We start from the raw sequence: 24227 nt of genomic DNA on the forward strand, positions 1-24227 counted from the left end.
CTTTGCAACAAGTGTGGCGGGTACTATTGTGTTAAATGCTGAGCTGTAGTCCACAAACAGCATTCTCACATAGGTGTTCTTATTTTCCAGGTGGGAGAGAGCACTGTTTAGGGTGAAAGCAATATCATCGTCTGTAGAACGGTTACTGCGATATGCAAATTGTATCAGCACAGAGCAGATGTAGTCTCTGACAAGTCTCTCAAAACACTTGCTGAAGATGGGTGTGAGAGCAACGGGCCTCCAGTCATTCAAGCATGTGATTTTATCTTGTGAAGTGAAACGCACAGTCTGCAAATACTTTATTTAGTAAATAAAGCCCCTGAGCACCCACAGGATCGGCGCCTATGCCAAGAATGACAACTAGAATGAAAACTTTATTAGCCTAAGCACCATTTGATAATAACTCTCTATAGCTATTTATGTGACGTCACACAGACAGGCATCTGAGATCAGCTCGATTTGAGAAAGTGGAAAACATTTAACGAGATTAAAAAAAACACTGGGTGGATTTTTATCATTATAGGGAGGCTGTGTACACACACTGCCACACATTTCAGTTCACACAACTTGTAAAAGTGCATACAGCATCCGATGACCCCTTAAAGCTCACTTAAGCCTACTGTTATTCGGCGAATTTCGCGGGCGAATTCCAGTCATTCACTTGGAATCCACACGATCGGGGAGATTTTTCAAAGGGCTTAAGTTTGTCACACAGATTTGCTGTGCTTCACACATTTCTTTTTTCCCCCTCATTTTATTTACATCTTTTAATATATAAACAAAATACAGCATACAATTGCAAAATACACACAACCTCCATGGTATGTCTCTAGTTAATAAAAGTGTCCTCATGACAAATAGTAAGTACAAAGTGAATACTGAAGAAAGAAAAAGAGGTTAGAAATGAATAAAAAGTAGAGGTAGGCTACCTATACAACAAAACAACAACCATACATCAAAACTCAACAACCACGCATACAAAAAAAAAAAAAAAAAAAAAAAAAATACTACTACTAATAATAATGCTTCAGACATTTCTAACATAAATAATAATAGACAGTTACCTTTTTTTCACCTAAATAATGTGACCGCGCTTTAGGTGTGAACGGGTCTTAATCCAAGTTTATGTAGGACATTTTTATTTACAGCGCATTTTACACGTGTTTTAAAATCATTCAAGATCATATAAGATTTTTTTTCCCCCTGACCCGCACAGCTGGTGAATCTCACTCAGATGAAGCTGAACTAGATGAATTTCCAGAGTTCAATCTCCTGAGCCACAAACCCTGAGACTCGCGATGCTTATCTGGAGCTCCTTCCCTCCGTGTGTCAGGAGCGTCGCTCTGTGGTGAGGGCGGCGGAGGGGCTGCGTGTCTGCAGATGGAGCAGGTGAAGCGGTGGGCTTGTGGGTAAAAACGAGCAGGAGCTCTAGGGGAGACAGAGGGCCGGGTGGGCTTCTTTGTTCGCCTTAATCTGTTCATTTTTCAGCATTGTCTTCTGTGCATCTTTCTAGGAACTTGAAACAATGCGCTGTGTGTGCGCTTTCTTGAAAGTGGCTTTGGTAGGAAAGTCTCTGTAAGTGAAAACGAATGTAAAGGTGAGGTGAAGGAACATCTTCACATTGTTCCTTTCTCTCTTTGCAAAGTAATGAACAGTTACATATATTCTATAAAGTAGTCTCCGTTTTAAACTCTGTTTATCTGCACACAACTTTACATAAAAAGGATCTAAAAATAATCATTATTATAACAGGTGCAATAACAAAAATTATTGTTTTATGTATTTAAAACTGTCTGTTCACACAAAGGAATGACATCACTCACTCTTTTTGGTGATGAACACAAAAAAAAAAAAAAAAAAAAAATTGACAGCCAATCAGAATCCACCATCCGGACAAAACTGAATGGTGACTAAACAAAATGTTCTCGTCTGTTGGTGTGGATGCTAATAAAGTTATCATTATAGTGAAAAGGACTTAAGAGAAGACTAAATAAATGAGATTATAATGTAGCATAATCATTTATTAAAATAAAACCTGAACATTGTTTCTGCAGTTCGTTTAATAATTCCTCAAACCAGGAGTTCTCAAACTTTTTGGGGCCAGGGCCATTTCCAAGGACCCCCTCATAATTTTAACCATGATTAATATGCGTACTGCAGTTTATACTCTCAGATGCCATTAGAACGTCTGGTTTAATTTTTCCTTGTTAATTGTTTTGATTGTTCTGGACTCTGTTTCAACAGTTAAATTAAATTGTAGTAATCAAAAAGCACACCTAATTAATTTAAATAAACTTATAACTTTGTGTGTTAACTTATAAAATGTAACAACAATTATTTTTTAGTTGTACAATAATAAGGCCTATAAAATGCTATTTATTTATTTATTTATTTTTCATTTTCCAAATCTTACAGACCTAAAATTATTTCACGGACATTTGAGAACCCCTGCCTTAAACTACTAAACTGGAGAAAAATTTGCAGCAGTCTTCCTTTGTTCTGCTGAAACGGTTCTGCTAAAATACGTAAAAAGAAAAACTACAATGACTTGGTCCCTCGGCATGCTGGGTAATCTCCCACAGCTCTCTGTACACACCAAAATCACAAACCAAAACAGATGAGAAATCACACAGTGGGTCGGTGTGGGCGCAGCGTTCACGTCTCTGTGGTCTCGTGAACTTCTACAGCCTTTGTTTAACCCACCATCTCTCACAGAGGCTAAATATTCAGTGTTTTTGTTAGCCTATTTGACCATTCATATTCATAAGCACAGAGAGGAGTTTAGAGCCACTGATGCTCGTGTGAAGGTCTGGAGCATTCAGATGATCTCCCAGAAGAACACTGTATCGATCAGAGGTTAGTTTTTCATCTCAATGGAGTTTCATCTTCTTCTTGTTTCTCGAAATGACCCGGATGGGACACTAATTACACTAAGAGTTTAGAGCTATGAAAAACAGCAGATCATATGATGAGAAGTGTTTGCATTCATATTCACTGCAAAAAGTCATTTTCTTAATATTTTAGTCTAGTTGTACAAATATCTAAATGTTCTTAATCTTAAATTAAAATACATTTACTTGGCATACGTTAAGAAGTCTTGTAGTCTGGGAATCTTAAGCAATAAGGAGTTGGTTTTCTACTGCTCTCCTTTTAAGGATAACAATCACTTGATTTTGATGAATAATATGTTATGTAATTTTGTATCTCAAGTAAAAGTATCTCAGGAAGAACTTCATGCACTTTTTGCATTGTTGAGATCACTGACTTTGGATTACGCGTGTCTCCTCTAGACTTTCAGATTTGTATTTCGTCCAATCCCAGCATTCAAAAGATCTCAATATGAACTCAAACATTTCTCTTCCAATGATCCAGAAGTTCTAGCGAAAATAAAAGTTCCATGAACGATGTATATATGTTTTTGTGCTAATCTTATTAAAGATCAGCTACTGAAAGCTCTATTAGCATTACTAGAACACATACATAACGTTTCCTGTTAGCTGGTAGTGACTCATTTATTTCTCCTGAGGAACTGTAGGAGAAATATTTGATACTTTGAAACCTGATTCAAATAGGCTACATTTCCTGCACTGGGAGACTTAATCAGGTCAGCAAGTGACACTGATGGGCACCTTCTGCTCTTTTCTTATGGATGGCAGTGATGATGAATGAGCAGATTTACCAGCCGTCCTGATTTGATGTTTGAAGCGAGTCTGGTAAAGACACATAAGAAAACTCTGGTACTTCCTGTAGCAGCTTCAGAACCGAATCACAACTCCCACAACCAGACGCATCTGCATCGCCGGACGCCCGAGGGTGAGTCTGACACCAGCAGACATACAGCTATAAATAGAAATAAATAGAAATACTCACATTTTTTAAAAAAGAGCAGCTATATCATGGTTCTGCATCTAAATTGTTTTCCATCACTTTTAACGTTTTAGGTTTTATAAGTGCATCAATTAAAACACACCCACACACACATAATATATGCTGAATGGTTTAAGTGTATAGTGTAGTTTTAGCATAAATCTTAGCATAAGTCTTTTATTTTTTGCACCTGTTCAGAGAAACTTGTTCAAAATGTCCTTCATTTTAGTTTTTAATGTCGAGAGCTTAATGAAAGATAACAAACAAAGTCTACAAAGTCTACGAACAATGGCTCTCTGATGGTTTGGATGATTTACAGACGTTTGGAGACGCAGGTGAGCCGGTGCAGGTGTTGATGCTGCTCCACGTCTCTAAACCTCAGATTCTGTCGTTTTAACCGAACTCACTCTTCAACAGCTGCATCGCCATCAAACGCACACAAAACATGCAAATCTGTTTTGCTGGATTAGTCTTGTTTAAGCTAAACAATCTTCATATCAGAGTCAAAAATTGACATAAGGATCATTTCTATTAGTCTATATTTATACAATAATTGAATATTTCATTCTTTTACTGGTTCATTTTTCTTCTGACATGGAGAATTAATCAAAAAAATATACAGATACAAATTGTTATATAATGAGTAAATGTATATTCTGACAATTTAATTCACATATTGTCTTTTCTTATTGTATAAAAGTTTAAAATATTCACCTTCCTCATTTACCGTCTAATGTGGAAAATTACGAAAAGTAACAATACTGGTTATAATAGGCTAACTATATATTGAATGAATGCATACAATGTTTAATATTATGATAATTTCTATCATGATAATTTCCCCTATTATATCTTGTTTAATATTATCATAATTTGCAAATATTCATATTACACAATATATTAAACATTACATTTTGAATAAATGCATATTTAATATTATATGACAATTTCTATAGTATTATGTTCGACATTAATATTTGTATATATTTTTTCCCACTATATTTCACAATTTCCCTTCATTTATTGGTTCATTTATCTTCTGATGTGGTGAATTAATCAAAATGCATTACTGATACCAATTATTATATAATGAATAAATGTATACTATATTTTATATACTATATTATGAACATGTCTACACTTTTTGTAGTATTAATCTCCATTTTTTCATTTATCTTCTAATATGGAGAATCAGAATAATATACTAGTTATTATGAATAAATATAGCACTCATTAACAGTGATTATTATGAATCTGCTTTCAAAACATTTAGGATGTGTTGTCCTTTCCATTCAGACTGTAACCTGACCGCATCTGTGGCTTCATTGCTGCTGATGAAATGCCTCGATCGTTTCTAGTGAAAAGTAAGAGGGCGGGGCATCACTCTACACGCTTCGCCCACTCTCAGCATCGGCATCATGACGGATGGACGTCCAGCAGTCACTCATCAGCTCTGGATCTGCTGCCCTGCACATCCACCGACAGAAGCCAGACCCAAAACAGCAGTGATGGAGCTGGAGCTGGAGCCTGCCCTTCATCCACTGCAGGTACATGAAGAACAGCTCAGCACAGTGTAACACCAGCAGTGACTGGAATAGTGCGGCATGGTATGAAATAAATGCACTCAGGGAGATTCTCATGACATGTGAAGACACTCATATAGAAAATAGGGTCTGAATTTCAAACTTTACTCATGAGAATATGGTTACTTGCAGCTGGTGAGAACTTAACTTCAACAGAGCTCCCGCAAATGACTCCCATGACCCGATCTAATCAGCTTGAATGTGTCATTATGATATTTTTCTAAGAACTAAATACCTCACCACAAACTATTCTATTCTATCCGATTTTTTGTAAGCCCAGCTAACAGTTATGAAAACATTATTTCATCCAGTTTTTAAATACTTATTTTTCTCTTATTACTTTGAATGAACATCCTGAAACAACTAGTGATATTTAAATGTTAGACGAACGTCCAACTAAAAGGTTTTGGTTGTTGCTTACATTTTCAGAACATTATTAAAGACTCTGAACAAATGTTTTAATAATGTTACTAGGACAACACTTGTTCATAACATTCAGAACGTTCTAAGAATGTTAGCTGGGAATATTCATTAATGTTTAACCCTTGTGCACTCCTCATTTGGGATTCACTCATGGTCTTCGTGGTCAAAAGTGACCGGGCCCCTGAAATGCAACTTTTTTTTTCTTCAGTAAAATCAATCTAATAAATTTTTGTTCACTAATATTTTTTTCTTTTGTATTTTGAGAGAATTTTATGGTACTAATTAATATTTATGCAATAATATCCAATAATGGGAAGTCGTGGGCTAGTGGTTAGAGAGTTTGACTCCTAACCCTAAGGTTGTGGGTTTGAGTCTCGGGCCGGCAATACCACGACTGAGGTGCCCTTGAGCAAGGCACCGAACCCCCAACTGGCCTTTAAAATCCAATTTCTGGAGACAGACTAGCACCTCCTGGTGAGAGCAAAAAATAAAGAAAAACAGAAAAACCTGTAATTTCATGGTGTAACCACTAGATTCCTGTATAGGACTCTGTAGAGAGGCTTGTGAATTCCCTAGTTGTTTTTATACATAATTTTTACTTTTATTAGGTTGTGGATTTAAATTTATATTAAGGCATTCTGAAATACTACTTTTTGTCAAGGTTTATTTTTTTTTTTGTTGTTTTAAATGTTGATTTGAAGTGAAGGTTTTTTGCTTTATTATCACTACATTCAAACCTGAACCCAGAAAGCACTTTGTTACACAAAACATTAAAATTCTATAAAAATGCAACACAAATGAACAGGAATGCTTTATCAGAGCTAAATCCTACTGGGTCTAATCTGATTTTACCTCCTATTTCAGTCCTCTGACTCATTTTGGCTATATGGTTATAGTCATACCAATTCATTTGAGTATGTATAATTCTGTATGTGTGTGTGTGTGTGTGTGTGTGTGTGTGTCTGTGAGTGTAAGTAAGTGGGTGTATCCGTTTTACACTTTTGATGTTTAAGAGTGTAACCCCTTCCTTGCTGTCCACTTTTTTTACTACATTGCAGTCGAATTATTGATCTTATTTTACATAGTTGCAGTGTTACAGTCACACCAGTTCATAGCACGCTTTTTTTATGTGATTTTGCACTCGTGTGTGTGTGTGTGTGTGTGTGTGTGTGTGTGTGTGTGTGTGTGTGTGTGTACAAGTGTGTGTCCGAGTGAGTGAGTTGGTGTGTTGATTTTGCACTCTAGAGGTTTTAGAGTTTCACCCCTTCATTGCATGGCCATTTTATTTTGCATTGTGGGGGATTTGTAGATTGTACACACAAAACTTTGAAGATTTTTTTCCCCATTTCCCATTCACTTCCTATGGTCAGTCATTTTTGACCGAAGACCATGATTGTGACTATTTTTTTATGACCAGTTAGCTTTTTCAAATCATGCCCTCAATTTCTTTCTTTCTTTTTTTTTTTTCTTTCACATACTAAGTGCCATAAATGTCACCAGGTTTCGTACCATTCTGGTGAAGCTATGATTTTTAAAACCCCAAAATGTAAAATTATCCGGTCAGAAGTGACTGGAGACTGAAGGGTTAAAGCTGCAGTCTGTAATTTTTCCTCTTTGTCACCATCTCTGTCTGAAAACCTGCAGCTGCAGCTGTGTGTGGAATTATCTTTCTTGCGTGGCTATAACACAAACAAAACTGCAGCTTTTAAAATAAACAGAATCGCAGTTGTCAAGTCCACGTTACGTATTTTACACAACTTCGGCCTAATTTTTTTTAAAGTTGCCATGAAATCAAAATGTAAAATTCTTATTTTTATATGTAATATTGTAGTGTTTGTTATAAATTGTTATATAGTTTTTGCTCTTTAAATCCAGAGCGGTTTCAGTTTGCTATGTTGCAGGCTCATTTTGCTTATTTATCTTTTTTTTTTTAAGATTCAAGATTTTTATTCATCACATACACAATTATATAGAGCATATATAACCAGCAGTGAAGTGACTGTGATGGCAACAATTTACACTTTCACACATCTTGTGAGAGATGGCAACACTTTACAGAACATTAATAAAGTTCCTGGATCAAACGGACCTCAGTGAAGAGAACAAGTAGTAGTATTTTAATTAATGTGGACAGCCATGGTTTCTGCATGCTGAGATGTTGTCTTGTGTGTGATGAAAGCAGGGAAGCAGTCTGGAGTCTGTCCCTCGTCTGACCTGTCGTCCTCTGCTGCTGTGGAGAGACAGCGTGATCTGGAGCGTCTGATTCAGGCTTTACTCAGTTTCTATCAGCTGACCAACGTCCAGACGCCGCTGTGTGAGTGTCTGCTCTGTGACAAGGTGAGGAACTGTCGTGTGTGTCATTATTGTGGGGGGTTTCAAACGTTTTGGAGCCAGGGACCCCTTACAGGGGAGAGGATGTCCAAGGACTCCCTCATAATTATAACAGTGTTTAAAGGGGTCATCGGATGCTGTATGCACTTTTACAAGTTGTTTGAACTGAAATGTGTGGCAGTGTGTGTACACAGCCTCCCTATAATGATAAAAATCCACCCAGTGTTTTTTTTTTTTTATCTACTAAAATATCTACCCCTTTCTCAAATCAAGCTGATCTCAGATGCCTCTCTTTGTGACATCACACAAACAGGCCCCTCCCACGATAGTTTGATTGACAGTGGCGTTTCAGCACAGACTGGACTGGCGTCTTACTTTAGACCCGCCCTGAGTGAGCTGTTTTGTTGTTGGATGTAATAGTAAACATAGCAGTCGTCATTTACTGCATTTACTGCTGAAGACGCAGTGGATTATGTTTGTTTTTGAAGAGAATGTGCCCTCGATCTACATAAATGTGTCTATGTTTGCGCGAATCATTCATGATCCAGCCTCACCAACAGAAGAAGTGACTCTAAGGTTTTTTAATGAATATTTGCAAATCGCCTTTCCTAATAATGTGCTAATTAGCAAGTCTCAAGATGAATGCAGCTAAAGTAAACAGTCCCTCAGAGAGCAGCTCGGAAGAGAGGGGCGGAGTCACCAGAGCTCATTAACATTTAAAGGAACATGCTACAAAACGGCTTGCTCTGAAAAGAGTTGTTTTTGTTAGGGTAAAACAGTGTTTTTTACACTACCATTGAGAAATTTTTAACCAAACTATGTTACAGATTTTTCATTAAGACCCTAAAGAATCATATCAAAATTATTAAAAGATTTCATCCAATGACCCCTTTAAGGCTAAAGATATGGGGGAATAATTGGTCACTGTAAAAAATAATTTTGAGATTTTGCCATTTCAACTTATTTTATTTTTTTTGTAGACAAAACTTATTTTTCATTAATTTTCCAGACAACAAGAAAGTTTAAGTTTATTGGCCCTCAGCTAAGATGAAACTTTAATGAACTAGAAACGCATGCTGAAACAACTGCAACACACACACACACACAAAAAAATAATAATTAAGTTAGCGGGGAAATTTTTTTTTTTTTTTTTACGTTGACTCAACAAACTGTCTTTGTATTTAATGTGAATTTAATTAAAAAAATCTTGCAAGTTACTAATCATAATGCCTTCATTATGAGAAAAAAAGAGGCAGAATTTTACATTTATGCATTTAGCAGACGCTTTTATCCAAAGCGACTTACAGTGCATGCAGACTGACATTTTTTACCTAACGCGTGTTCTCTGGGAATCGAACCCACAACCTTTTACGCTGCTAACGCAATGCTCTACCACTGAGCCACAGGAACAGAATTGTGAGCTAAAAGTTGCAATCACCTGTTTTTTATTCTGTGATTTAATCAGATATTTTATAAAGTAAAAAATACATAGAGTTAAATATGAAGATATAGAAACTGATTTGATAATGATTTAACAATTCAAATTGGACATGCTTCAGTCTAGATCTGATATCACCTGACAGGATTTTCACACATTCACAACTTACACAAAATCACACGTGGGTTTTTTGTGTGGGTTTCATACTGAAACAATTCATGCTTTATACGTGATGACATGCACATCTTAAACCCCAAGCTTGATTCACATAAGATCATGTGTGGTTGATCGGTAACAGATCAGAAAACACAACGCTGTTTCCATTGATGATATGGTGTGATATTAATATTGCGATGTCTTCTGTAGTTCCTGTCCTCTGCTGTGGGTTTGGCATCGCACTTGTGCAAGTCACATGACAACAGGGCTGATCTCCCATTGGCCGGCTCCACAGGCAATACCCAACGGCATTATGGGTACAGACCTACAGGAATACTTAGGGTGAGAGTAAGTACTGAACACATGCTGTATACATAGCATGCATATTAAAAGCATACTATAGTCCACTGAAACCATTTTTTTTTTTTACTTGCTCTACACAATGCTCTACACAATTTTATATATATATAAACTCTTGGCAGTTTGATCAAATAATGAGTAAAGAGATGTAGTAAGTCATCCAGATCTCATGCATACAAAAAGTTTACATGCTGTGTGAAGAGTCTACATACTATATACAGCATACCTAGTATGTTAATGTTCTATTGTAAACACAGACTGTATGAATGTGTGTTTCAGGAGCGGAGTTTCGGCTGTAAGGTTTGTGGGAAGGTGTTTAAGAGGTCGTCGACTCTCTCCACACACCTGCTCATCCACTCGGACACGCGGCCGTTCCCGTGCCCCTACTGCGGAAAGAGATTCCACCAGAAATCTGACATGAAGAAACATACATTTATACACACAGGTAAAAAGATTTTTTTCCATTGACTTATAATTCCATTAATGGCCTAATTTAACCAAATTATAAGGCGATTCCAGAACGAAACATGCTAAAGTCAGAATCTCTGGACCCTTATATTTCTGTGGTTCTCAGAAGAGGAAGTCACAGTTTGGTTAACGGAAACCTAATATAATTTTTGTGTTCCAGCTTTGTTGCCAAAAAAAAGTAAATAAAAATGAATAAAATAATCCACAATAGTCTTTCTATGACTTTACACAAGTGGAAAAACTATTCTGAGACATTATGTTGGTCAGAGAAAGATGTTAAATTTGACATTACTCACACAGCAGCGTTGAAGTATTTTTTTTTTTTTTTTTTTTTTTTTTTTGTAATTTAATGCTACGAACACAACTGTGGAAAGGCATCATCATATCCTGTGAGTAGAGTTCATTAGAGTTTGCGCAAACCAGTAAATGTGCTGTTATTCAATGCTATAAAAGAAGCCAACCTAACTAATTTTAACTATTTGTAGCCACAGTTTCTGCCTTATTTTGAAGAGCGGTGTCATTCGCTTGCTGTTATTTGAGCTGTACAGAAGCGCTCCATTATGCTGCCTTGTGCACCTTTAATACAGAACACGTTTTTCCTTCCCACTGCATTACTTTTCCATTATTTTTCCATGTAAACACACACTAGACTGACATCTTCGACCAGTTGCACTTGCATCTTATTTGGTAAATGCTTAACGTGGCTGCTAATGTAATACCGAAAGGCCAAATTAAATACACATTAAATACAAACCTTATTAAAAACTTGTGTGCTTAAATCAGATTATCTGCCCGTGTGTATTGAGTGTCTAGTAGACATGAAGGCAGCTCAGTAGCTAATGCGCTGTCATCTCTCAGGTGAGAAGCCTCATGTGTGTGTGGTGTGCGGTAAAGCCTTCAGCCAGAGCTCCAATCTGATCACACACAGCAGGAAACACAGCAGCTACCAGCCCTTCAGATGCTCGCGCTGCCCGCTCGGCTTCCAGCGGAGACTGGACCTACAGCGCCACCTACAGACGCACTCGGAGAACGACAGCGACAGACTGTACCACGGGACCTGAGAGAGACCAGCTGCACACAAACACCCATAATGTTTGTCGATTTAAGATGATTGCACCAGAAACATTTTTCTTCTGTCCTTCTAACTTGATTGTACATGTCACTGCGTTGTGAAAAATATCAGAACATCCTATACTGTACATTTATGGCTTAAAGACCTGTTATTATTGGATGTTCATGGTTGTCATAATCAGGATTCACGATTATTTTTTTAAGTCAGAACATAATTTCAGATGAGCAGGAATCATCTCGATGCCCATATGACCTTTAATAATAGAAACAGCAATGCAGCAGAAGTGTTCAGTCTCAGCTTTGTGAAAAGTACCTGAACAGGTATTTCTGTATTTTCAAGATCTTAGCAGGGGCCAGTTGTTCCAAACCTTTTTGGCCAACGGATTGGATCAAATCTTGAAAATGGGTCATTCAAATTTAAGATTCTGAATTCGGATTAGATTACAAAATCCAATCTTGGTTTTGATCTGGATTAAATCCTCAGTTTGTGTTGTTCAAAACGTCTGAGTAAGATTGGGAAAATTGTGATCCAAAAAAAGGGGTGGAATTTAAGGAACAAAAATGTAATAAATTTTAAATCTGGTCAAAAATAGATGAGATGGACCAGTCAGAACTAGTTATGTGTGTAAATGCAATGCAAAACTATAGTGCAAAACATTGGCTTTTTCCCATCAGCATGTCCCTTTAGGGGCTCCATAGAGCACAAGTAATCCAGATTTGGAAATCTGAAAGAGTGTGATCTGATAAGAGTGTATCAGCATCAGGGACAGGGTGATCCAATCCAATTTTGCTTTGAAAAACTGGCACAAAAATAAAACAGGTTACCTGTTCCTGGAGAGCAAAACATGGGATTTCCAAATCCAGATCATTCTGATCCAGATTAAACTTGTTGAACAACTGGCCCCAGAAGATTATATCTTGTTTTAAATACAAATGATGGATAAAAGATCTTTCCCAACCCTCACTGTCATGTATCCGGGCTTTATTTCTTTAATACTGACACTCAAGACATATTTGTCTAGGACTACAACACACTGAATTAAAAACAATCAAAGGAGTGGAAATTAAATCAATTAAAGAACATTAGAGGAGCGCAAATCTGTGATTGGTTTACCTTCAGCAGCACAATAAAAGTAGCAAGTAAAATCAGTTTCAAGCTCCTCAGAACAGTGGTACACAAATCCAGCTTTAAAGACAGCAGAAATCACACGAGACATGATAGTTTGTTCGTTTCGGTCACGTTCTTCAGTTGACCTCGTGGAAAGCGCTGGTCAGCTCCATCAGCACCGGCGGCGGGTTTCTAAGGCCGCTGTCCTCTATAACACCGCCTCTCTGGCTCACTTCAGGCCTTCCTGACAACCATCAAGCGTGTTTTGTGTTAATAAGCAGCTGTGTGTAGAAAAGTTTGTCGTTTTGCATGAGGTTTTGCGTGCTTTTACCTGTGTGAGTGTAGATGCACCACAGCGCCCCCATCAGACACAAACCCGTCACAAACGCAGAGAACACAACCACTAACACAGGACCCTCGCCTGATTCTGGAACACAAACCACTTTTTATCTATTTTTTTCTCCATACTTTTAAAGTCAGTGGGGACCAAGTGCTGTTTGATTACCCACATTCTTACAAATATCTTCATTTATGTTAAATAGAAGAAAGAGATTCATACAGGTTTGGAACAACTTGAAGAGGAGTGAATAATGAGTTTTTTTATTTATGGGTTAACTATTCCTTTAATTCCCTCGCAAAGAAAATTAACCAAAAATGATTTAAGTCAAAATAATTATTTCTGAAGGAGGGGTATAACGCACCGCTGTGTGCCGGAGACATCTCATCAGGCTTTTGAGCAAGTTTTCCTGATAAACACACACACACACACACACACACACACACACACACACACACACACACACACACACACACACACACACACACACACACACACACACACACACACACACACGACAAAACACTGCAAGTGTTAGTTACGGTCTGTGTGAATGAGAGGTGAGAATGAGGAAGTGTACGAACCAGCAGGAGGAGCCAGAAACCCAGCAGGATACGTGACCAGCACTGGCCGAGACAGATTTCTGTACTCACACTGTACGACAGAGACAGACAGATTTGAGATGTTTAGCTACTAGCAGAGACAGATGTTTAGTAAATGATCCCATGCTGAGATCTCATTAGTGCTCCATCATTAAGCGCACAATAAGAACCCTAAAGAATTTAAGTATTCTGCTTCCAGTTCCATTCTTTTGGAACGTTTGGGAACTGACCCTATTTTGCCTCAGTGGCCGATGCAACTCGCAACGCAGTGTATTGAAATGATGAGAAAATTAACCACAAAATGAAGTATCACAGAACAGGACAAGCAACATTAATACGATACATCTTTAAACATATTTGAAGCTTCTAGAACTAAAAAAAAAGTATGGTTTAATATAATAAACAAAAACATTATTAGATGTTATTATAGTTAATATTACATAATATATTATATTATTATATAATCAGTTATAATAAATATGACAATGAGCTACTGCTACTACCACAGGTTTCTATACCAGAAGCTCACATAGCATTAACATTTTAGTAATAATACATAGTAGGTGTGCATGGAGTCAACTGGTCCTAATTATATACTAAATAATAATAATAATAATAATAATAATAAAAAGCCCATTTTGGTAGTATATTTGTTGACATGTATAAATGGTGTGCTCTCATTTGTATTTGTATTTTTGTTGTTTTTTTCTATTTGTGACAGGCAATCCAGTCACACTGTGAAATGTCATGTGACCTAATCAGTGACTGAATGAATGCACATGTTTTTTCTGTTTTAATAAAAATGCACCAGTCAGAGCGACTGTGCGGTTGGTAAAGACGTATCTTCTCGTCTGTTATTTAGCGTACTCTGTTAACAATATTTTAATGTTTATCAACACTCCCAGTTTTTGTTAATAGAAAATTTGGAAAACAAGCACCTTTGTCATTATAACAGCAGAAATACAAGCATAAATATATCTTACCGTATAAAAGGGGGCCTTTTAATATTGTGCTGGTTGAGAACCACTGTTGAAATTAAAATCCATGCTTTTTTTCTTACCAAATTAATACGGAAGAAATTGCATTAGCCAATGGTATTAAGCAATCACAAATTAGTATTCATTGCCCACTTGTGACTGCATTTCATGGAGATTTTTAGGGAGGGTCTCTGATTTTGTGACTCCAAATAAAATTAGAAGACTGTATGGGGATTGAGAATGAAATCAGCTCTGATAATTTACTGCTTTAGAGCACTGTTGGTAAAAATGCATGTCATGTTACTGGAGTTTGGTGTAATGTGATTTGTATGGAAAAAGACCAATTATGGAGCAGATAAACAAATACTCCATGAGGGAGAATGAGATATAGATATGTTCACAGAACAACATGAGCTCCTATTTTACAGCTCCATCTCTTGGTCTCCATGGATATTTTCTCCCTCTCTCCTCCGGGGAATAATGAGACATTATCTCAAAGTGCTTCAAACCATCCCTTCATCAAGTTCCTCACAGCACATCAGTCCACAAACCATTTTCCACAATTTGACTCTGGACCAAAAAAAATAAATAAAATAAAAATCATAAAAGAGACCATGAGAAAAATAATTTTGCCCCAAAAGAGTTGAGTTGTTTAATATAGTAATATTCAGGCATAGCATTTCCATAATTAGTCAAGTTTCAGTGAGAAAGAAAAACTAGATCTCTAAAAATAAAAATCTAGAGGTTGATGCTGCCTTTCGTTATGGGACATGCTCATAAAACGGTAAAGGCTCCCAAAGCAACACACACCTGAGTCCTGACACAACTCTGTCAAACTCTCGGCCACCCCCGTGTGGTAAAATGAGTGTATTACAGAAGTAAACAGTCTCTTGGTTGTGTGTGGTATGGCTGCATTGGTCAAAAAAGAAAATGGAGACATAGACAGGAGAAGGGAGAATTCGGCGAGCCATTTTACTCGGGTCAGTACCATGAAACTAGACTCTGCTAGTCAACAAGCTCCCATAGAGCTCTGCAGTGATGTATTTTTGTAGGCCAACCCAAAAGTTAGCATCCAACCCATAAGTTAGCTTTTTTCATTTTGTTCCCTCCAAACCAAATTTTTTTGATTAATGCAGAAAATAAGCTCTGTGACCAAACACGTTTATGATTCTTACATGTTTTGTTCTTCACAATAATCCTCACAAATAAAATTAACATTTTATGAAGGCCAAATACAAAACACTAGAAAATAAAAAGCTAAATGTAGGCTATAAACAAACTACACCACCCGTAAGTTTACGACAGCTCTTTCAGTCGTTATTTCAAAACATGTTCCCTGAAAGTTTCAGTTAGAATAGTTATACTTCTTGCAATCTTACACCACCGAAGTCCCATTTAGCCATTTGTTAGCAACAGACTTTTTCAAGACAAGGAAGTATTATTGATGTATTTTATGTCGTAGAATAAAATGTAAAAATATCTTGAGCTTGTGTTTAACACAGACCTTATTTAAAACAATTAACCCAAAAACCCATAAAAAAAAAATCAGGATGTGCTAAAAGGCGAACTCTTTTCCTGGTTTTGACTTACAAAAATACGTCATCCCTGCAGCACTCTATTCACAAGATTCATGACTTCATTAGCATCTGGTGCTAAGGATAATGTCATGAAAGAGCCTGACTGACTGTTTAAAAACCCTGCCTCTTTGCAAACAGGACAAGAAAACATCTTGCCTGCCGGCTTTCAGAGCTTCACATTATGTGGATTCTTGAATCTCTTCATGTTCGATGTACCTTCTACAGTCAGATGGAGTAATTTCCTCAAGCTCCAATCACTCTTATAGGCAGTAAGGAGAGGTCAAACCCTTTATTAGGGTTTTCATGTTGAACGCACCCATGTTTCATTGGCAGGAAGCCTCTGAGGAAGCGTCAGTCCTCACACCAAGCAGCCTAGATGTGGACAAGGATGCAACAACTGATAGGTCATTACAATGGTCCACATCTCCCACACCTAGCAGCGTCAGTATGCACACTTGTGCCCTAGCAGAAGTCAGAGACATAGTCAAAGTCCCTGAAGTAGTCCTGGTCTTTGCGCGAAAGGTTCCGGCGCTCACGAGGAGGTGTCAACGTCGGTGCTTCATTCGTAAACTCGGCGTCAAAGTTACTGACGTCTTCTTTTCCCTTCACTGCAGGAACGAAAGGAGGAGGAACTCGCCGCTGCAAAAGCGCCTCCCAGTCCATATTCTATAGAGTGAGAGAAGATGAGTCAGTCACGTCATCAGTTTGGAAGAATTACATTTCAATGCTTTTGCATTCACTCACAAACCGTTTGCGTTCCCCCAAGCAATTTGTGCAACATTTGCATGCTCTCACAAAAATATTGCATTTCCCAAAGTAACTTTATATTTTTTTCACAAAAGTATTTCATTCCCCTTAGGAAACTTTACATTCTCTCAGCAAAGTATTGCTTTCCCCCAAGCAACTTTGTGTTTGCAAGCAAAACATTGCATTCTCTCACAAAAATACTACGTTTCCCCTAAGAAACTTTTCATTTTCTTACAAACGTATTGCGTTCCCCCAAGCAACTTTACATACTCTCACAAAAGTATTACGCTCCCCCAAGAAACTTTGCATTCTCTTGCGAAACATCTGCATAATTCTGCATGGGTATTAGGTACAGCTGTGAAAGCCCATATTATTTCTATATTCCCAAGAGTTTTACAAGCCAGTGCAAATGTTTTGCAAGCAAAAGCAACATTTCCTGGGGGAACGCAAACATTTTGTGAAAGATCGCAGAAACATTGAAATATACTATTTCCTCCCATCTAATTTTTTTAACAATCACTTTGCCCTGTTTAGTGACAAAGTCTTCATACTCTAAAGAAGGGTTGTTTCTTGATGTCCTCTGCGTCTCTTTCACTGGAGCCCAGTCGTCTCTCAGGATTACGCCTCAGCAGCTACCGATGAAAAACAAGGAAAGTTAACAAACCTGGCCAATCAGAAAACAGCTTTTGGGGGAAAAAAATACAATCTTACCCGTCTCATGATGCCAATGGCCTCGGTGGAGAGGAATCTTGGGTAACGTACTTCATCATTCACAATGCTGTCGAACACCTCCTCCTCATCATCACCTGGGAATGGCGACTGGACACACAGATTATGTATCACAAAACAAGACTTCTTATCTTACTATTTTACATCTCCAGTAAAAGTATAGTGATTTAAGACATTTTTGATATTTGTAATAAAAACCACACAAAATTACTGAATCAAAAAAAAAAAAACTTTCTGGGAAACAATAGAACAATAAGCAAGACACATGCATACCTCTCCAACCAGCATCTCGTAAATGAGCACGCCGAGACCCCACCAGTCCACGGCTCTGGTGTAGGACGTGTCTGTCAGAACCTCAGGAGCCAGAAACTCCGGAGTCCCACAAAATGTACTGGTTCTGTCGTCATGACCCATTCCTAAGGGACAGAAGATAGAAACAAGACATTCAAAACACAGAAAGAGCAAATAGGACATTATGGGCATCTATTTTTGCGGTATTTATTATTTAAATAAACCAGCTGTGATTTTTAGCTTTTTTTGGCTTACAACAAAAATTTTGAAAGAACCGGTTTCATATCTGACAGCAATTACTGGAGTAATAATGCTGAAACTTCAGCTTTGATCACAGGGAAAATGTACATATATATATATATATATATTCAAATAGAAAAGAGTTATTGTGAAATAGTTTAAAATATTACTGTTTTTACTGTATTTTTGGTTAAATGCAGCCTTGGTGAGCAGAAGAGACTTCTTTCAGAAACATACCAACCCAGAGTGATCTGGAAATGACAAGTTGTGTATATTATTTCTTAAAGGGATACTCCATCCCGAAATGAAAATTTTGTCATTAATATCTTACCCCAATGTCGTTTCTAACCTGTAAAAGCTTTGTTCGTCTTCGGAACACAATTTAAGATATTTTGGATGAAAACCGGGAGGCTTGAGACTGTCCCATAGACTGTCAAATAAATAACAGAGTGAAGGTCCAGGAAAGTATGAAAAGCAAGCCTCCCGGTTTTCATCCAAAATATCTTAAATTGTGTTCCGAAGACGAACAAAGATTTTATGGGTTAGGAATGACACTGGGGTAAGTGATTAATGACAAATTTTTCATTTTGGGGTGGAGTATCCCTTTAAGAAATAATATACACAACTTGTCATTTCCAGATCAGTCTGATCCAGCAGTGAACAAATATCACGCTCTTCCTCCATTAACTCCATCAATATCATTACAGTAGGTACAGTCTGTGACTCACCCTCTTTACAGAGACCGAAGTCTGCAATCTTCACATAACCTTCAGTATCCAGCAGCAGGTTATCCAGCTTCAGATCTCTGACACACACACAGACGCAAGAATTAACTCTAACTTTTACTAACTTGAGTTTATGAAAACAGCTGTATTTGTGTGTTTACTCACCGATACACAATCTTCTTATCATGAAGAAACTGAAGCCCCAAAACCACACATGCAGAATAAAACCTGAATCACACACACACAAACACAAATATGAAAAATACAGTAAAACACTCATGAAAAACACACATAAACCCAGGAACAACACATTCAAATTGCACAATGATTGTTAAAGCAAGACACTACAAACAACAACATTGTTTTTCTTCATGCACTGGTCAATTTTGAGATTTTGGGTTATTTGGTGTTTCATAATATTTTTGGAAAGAAAACATTGAAAAAATACATTTAAGTCTTTATCTATCTGCATCTGTAGATTTCAATTACCGTATACATATCTTTAAAGTTGTTTGTTTCTCAAAATCTCACTTCAGCATCACTTACATGCACCACATTTTACAGTTTTATTCTTATATGTCTTCTGAACGTTTTTATAGAAGAACTTGTTCATTTATCATTTGCCTGATTTTATACATTTTTATTCACCTTTGGCGTAACAGCTACTAGTGTTGTATATTAACTAGTTAAGTTAAACACACTTACACAGAGCGTGTTTCAGAGAAGACGTCAGCGTGGATGTGCATCATCAGGTCTCCGCCAGCCGTGTACTCCATGACAAAACACACGTGTTCTGGCGTCTGAAAACATGCAAACAGATTGACCAGGAACGGATGCTGTGTGCTGTTCACCGTCTCAAAGATTCGCTTCTCGCACAACAAACTGGAAGAGAGAGGATACGTGAGTCTAAAGACTAAAGAATACATGGATGTGTAATTTTGCATTTTAAATAGTAGGTAAAAATTACTTTGTGTAGTGAATTTCACTAGATATTGTTATATTTATGTTTAAAGTAAGAAAGATATTTGCAATATATTTTTAATGGGAAACAAAAATATCAGTCTAGCAAAAAGGACAGGACAACAAACAGGATGTTATAAAGTTGAATTAAGTTCCTCACCTTTCCACCTCGTCTCGTGCCACAATGTCCCCTTTCTTCAGTGCTTTGATGGCGTACACCTTTCCCGAGCGTTTGTATTCGGACAGCAGCACCTGGAAACACAAATATCATGTTTAACAGAAGCTTCAGTCTTCATTCACAACTGGCTCTTTGCAAAACAACTGTTTCTCAACTGGTCAGTGTCTCAAATTGAGAGGAAATACATTTCTCATCACTTTTATTAATGCAATGCAAAATTCGAGAAGCAAAACCACTAATTTAGTTTTGTGTGGGACTTGCAAGAAGTGTTAAGTAAAACAAAAAACAAAAAATACTAAAATCTCAATTAAAATGCGAAAGGAAACTGATAATCTTAAATAAAAACAAAATAATAATAATAAAGTAAATATTCAAAACATTTTTTTTTAAGAACAATGCAATAATAATATATAAATAATATTTAAAAAACATTGCTTGTAAGACATATTTTTGCTCAACATGTACAGAAAGAAAAGTTTTTGTTGCAAGCAGTAACGGAAATAAAAATATTAATAGAAATAAAACTGAAATAAAAAAATAAGTTAAAAATTGTAAAACTGAAATAGCACAGAAATACAAAAAATAATAAAAATGGCAAAAACAGAATTACAAAAAAAAAAAAAAAAAAAAAGAAAGCTGAAAATTCTTGAAATAAAAACAAATCCAAATATATTCTAAAAAAAACAGTACCATAGGATATAAATAATACTGCTTGCAAGACAAATTTGTACTTGTCTGTTTGTCCAGAAAAGTCGTCAACGAGTTAGAAAGTCAAGGCCTGGATTTGAACATGGTAAAATATGTTAAATGCAGAATGGTGCACTCTTAGCTGAAAGCATAATAAAACTAGCCAGAATTTTTAAAGCAAACACAGTATAAAAGGTGTTGGCGGATGTGTAGGACTTCTGAAGTGTCTGTGCCGATTGTGTCTGACTAGTTGCTATAGTTGCTATAATAGTTTTGTGATTGAACATGTTCCAGTTACCTTGCCAAAATGTCCCCGGCCCAACACTGCAATCATTCGGAAATCCTGAAGGCACAGAGTGCTTTTGGAAGGCCTGTACACACACACACACACACACACACACACACACACACACACACACACACACACACACACACACACACACAGAGAAGCACACAGGGGCCGGATGTAATTAAACTATAGGGAAGTGCTGGTGTGAGGTCAGAAACAACATCACATGCAGGCATCATGTACGTGAGAATGTGTGCGTGTTTGTTTCGTGCCGTGTCTTGGCCCGCTCTGGAAAACATATTGTGTGCTGGTGGGATGTGTACCTGCGCTGGGAATTATGGGAACTGGTCCTGACAGGCTTCTCAGGAGGAGCGGGGTCAGGAGGAGAGACCGCCTCAGACACTGGGCCTATGTCCACCTGAGAAACAGAGATTATTATTATTATCACCAGATGATTATTGTTTAATCGCTTCCTTTTTGTTATATTCATTTATTGCTATTAGCTTAGCTTAAATTTTCTTTATTTTGCACTTATTATTTCACTTTAATTGCTAATATAATGTGTTACTTTTACTTTTCTCTCATTATACACAGCTTAGTTGCTAATGCTTTGGCAACACAAAATGTGCAGTTCACGCCAATAAAGCACATTGCAATTACATTCGAGAAAGAGTTTTCATTCATTGTAAATAGTGAATTATTTGAAAAAATAAATAGATAAAATCAGTGCTGTTCTGAAGTTTACAGTGTTATTAATTCCCAGGCTACTACTAAACTCACGAAAGAAGATAAAATATTGAATTTAAATTTTTTTATTTTATTATTTTTTTAATCTGTAGTAAGCTGAGTGAAATGATGCATAGAATATTAAATGGATAGTTCCTTTTAAAATGAAAATTACCCCATGATTTACTCACCCTCAAGTCATCCTAGGTGTATATGACCTTCTTGGTCTAAAAGAAGTCCAATAAAGCGCATCCATCTATCATTAAAAGTTTCCCACACGGCTCCAGGGGGAATAAAGGCCTCCTGTAGCAAATTGATGTGTTTACGTACTACAACCTCCGCCGTAATGAATCCACGTACGACACTTAGCAGAAGCTAGAGATTACGGTATCTAAAGTTTTAAAGATGGATATTTTTCTAACAAAAATGCATAAATTTTGCCTTTTTTCACCCCTCTGAGTCATGTGGGACACTTTTTATGATGGATGGATGCGCTTTATTGGACTTCTTTTAGACCATTGAAAAAAAAAACACATTCACTCCCATTATAAAGCTTGAAAGAGCCAGGACTATTGACTCTGATTAGATTTGTCTGAAAAAAGAAAGTCATATACACCTAGGATGGCTTGAGGGTGAGTAAATCATGGGGTAACTATCCCTTTAAGACCAAGCAGAAGCTTTGACAAACCTTGCAAGATAAACGAAGCAGAATAGAAGAATAAGTTAATGGGTACAGTTTCACAGTATTTGGGAAGAGCTGCTCAAATATTCAGTTCCCTTCCATCAAAGACCCATATATATAACCGTGAGTCAACAGAGCCGTACATAGCCAGCTAAAACAGGGCCGACAACCATTTTCAGTCAGTGAAGTCTCTCAGGTTTACCGTGTTTGACGTCTGTGTGTTTTTTCTCGTCACAGATGGAGGAGGGTCGTCGTCCAGCGGAATCTTCTGGATGGAAATCTCGCTGCTGAGGAAAGTTTGAAGTTCATGATGTGGGTCAGGATGAATGTCAGGTGATCAGATGCATGTTTGCGGTGTGTTACAGTACCTGCTGTGGTGTGTGTTGGTGTGTTGTGTGTAGCTGTGTGTGGAGGAGCTCATGGGAATGGCATTCTTCAGCAGACGAACCCACGTCGCCATGTCCACGTTCATCTGTTTAGCGCGCAGGAAAGCCTTACCTGAGCAAACGAACATACAATAACTACTTCACAATATTATATCATATTATATTTATGCTATTTTGAGACTAAAATAGATCAATTCAGGCCTTTTATTACAAAAAGGCAGTTTTTATCATTTTCAAGTACATTTTACATAATGTATGTTCAGTATATCTAGGTTTTTTAGCATATACATCCATATCAAACTTCATACTAAATTTCAAAGTGCATCCTTTACTGCTACCAGTGCATTCAGCATGGGATTCAGCCCAGGTGCACAGTATTTTTCCCAGCATGCATTGCTAATAGGCATCGAATCAGTGATTTACCCTGCTGTTTGGAAAACACCCCCCTCCCCCTCTATACACGGACCTCTCTCTATAACACAGTTTAAAAAAACAACACCTAAAACAAAACAATCAATAAAAAAAACTGTTTTATTAGGTACAGACTATCTACCTATCTGAAGCATGATTTACTCACCCTCAAGCCAACCTAGGTGTGTACGACTTTCTTCTTTCAGACGAGTCCAATCGGAGTTGTATTAAAAAATGTCCCGGCTCTTCCAAGCTTTATAATGGCAGTGAATGGGTGTTATTTTTCAGTAGCCAAAAAGACGTAAAATAAAGCACATCCATTCATAATAAAAAGTATCCCACATGGCTCCGGGAGTGAATAAAGGTCTCCTGTAGCGAATCAATGTGTTTTTGTAAGAAAAATATCCATATTTAAAACTTTATAAACTGTAATCTCTAGCTTCCGGAGAGAGCGAGAGCGCAGCGGAGAGAGCAAAACAAAACACCGGTCATGAATTAGAAGTGCAAAACAAAGATTTGTAAAGAAAATTGATGGAGCATTTCGATACACTGTAAGCCAAGAGGAGACTGATTCTGATGCTAAAGTAAGGAAACTTTGCTTCTGTAAACAAACGTTGGTTCTCGCGAGACTAGCATATTCTCAACAGACCTTATGCTACGCTCATGTCATCCGGCGGAATGAGCGCGCGTACGACAGTTAGCGGAAGCTAGAGATTATAGATTATTAAGTTTTAAAGATAGATATGTTTCTTACAAAAACGCATCGATCCACTACTGGAGGCCTTTGTTCATCCCCTGGAGCCGTTTGGGACACTTTTTATGGTGGATGGATGCGCTTTATTTGACATCTTTTGGACTACTGAAAAATTTCACCCGTT

At 37.2% G+C, this 24227-nt stretch overlaps 2 protein-coding genes and 1 long non-coding RNA gene across 6 annotated transcripts in view; 1 reads left to right on the forward strand and 2 right to left on the reverse strand.

Annotated features, from left to right (window-relative positions):
• Positions 1-2201: 2201 nt before the first annotated feature.
• On the forward strand, positions 2202-12661 carry LOC109102452 (zinc finger protein Gfi-1b-like). 4 transcript variants are annotated; one of them, XM_042734655.1, is made up of 7 exons: positions 2202-2856; positions 3657-3813; positions 5164-5414; positions 8053-8210; positions 10009-10140; positions 10438-10603; positions 11485-12661. In XM_042734655.1, exons 3-7 carry the CDS (start codon positions 5207-5209, stop codon positions 11685-11687), a joined length of 867 nt encoding a protein of 288 aa, XP_042590589.1. In that variant the 5' UTR covers positions 2202-2856; positions 3657-3813; positions 5164-5206; the 3' UTR covers positions 11688-12661. The 4 variants fall into 4 exon arrangements, with proteins under 4 accessions (XP_042590589.1, XP_042590585.1, XP_042590571.1 ...); XM_042734651.1 differs by having other exon boundaries at positions 2203-2856; positions 8056-8210; positions 10009-10146; XM_042734637.1 differs by having other exon boundaries at positions 2205-2856; positions 10009-10146.
• Positions 9983-11514, reverse strand: LOC122139056. The gene is made up of 3 exons (XR_006155959.1): positions 11381-11514; positions 10385-10570; positions 9983-10123 (listed from the first exon to the last, which is right to left on the reverse strand). It is a non-coding gene; the product is annotated as an uncharacterized LOC122139056 (long non-coding RNA).
• Positions 12662-15345: 2684 nt separating the features above from the next.
• LOC109102421 (serine/threonine-protein kinase N1-like) overlaps positions 15346-24227 on the reverse strand; it is a 29088-nt gene continuing 20206 nt past the window's right edge. Inside the window, 13 exon segments of the mRNA XM_042734735.1 lie at positions 15346-16964; positions 17597-17677; positions 17757-17864; positions 18048-18190; positions 19034-19110; positions 19196-19258; positions 19736-19912; positions 20151-20242; positions 21154-21226; positions 21468-21562; positions 22755-22839; positions 22921-23050; positions 23362-23437. Of these exon segments, the coding sequence (XP_042590669.1) occupies positions 16761-16964; positions 17597-17677; positions 17757-17864; positions 18048-18190; positions 19034-19110; positions 19196-19258; positions 19736-19912; positions 20151-20242; positions 21154-21226; positions 21468-21562; positions 22755-22839; positions 22921-23050; positions 23362-23437 (1404 nt within the window). The 3' untranslated portion in view covers positions 15346-16760.

The sequence above is a fragment of the Cyprinus carpio genome, chromosome A3 (assembly GCF_018340385.1).
Source record: "Cyprinus carpio isolate SPL01 chromosome A3, ASM1834038v1, whole genome shotgun sequence".
Lineage (NCBI taxonomy): Eukaryota > Metazoa > Chordata > Actinopteri > Cypriniformes > Cyprinidae > Cyprinus > Cyprinus carpio.

Coding starts and splice junctions, on each gene's coding strand:
- LOC109102452 (XM_042734637.1), top strand. CDS start 5,207: ATGCCTCGATCGTTTCTAGTGAAAAGTAAGAGGGCGGGGCATCACTCT. Junction 5,415..8,052: donor CTGCCCTTCATCCACTGCAG/GTACATGAAGAA, acceptor GTGTGATGAAAG/CAGGGAAGCAGTCTGGAGTC. Junction 8,211..10,008: donor AGTGTCTGCTCTGTGACAAG/GTGAGGAACTGT, acceptor TGTCTTCTGTAG/TTCCTGTCCTCTGCTGTGGG.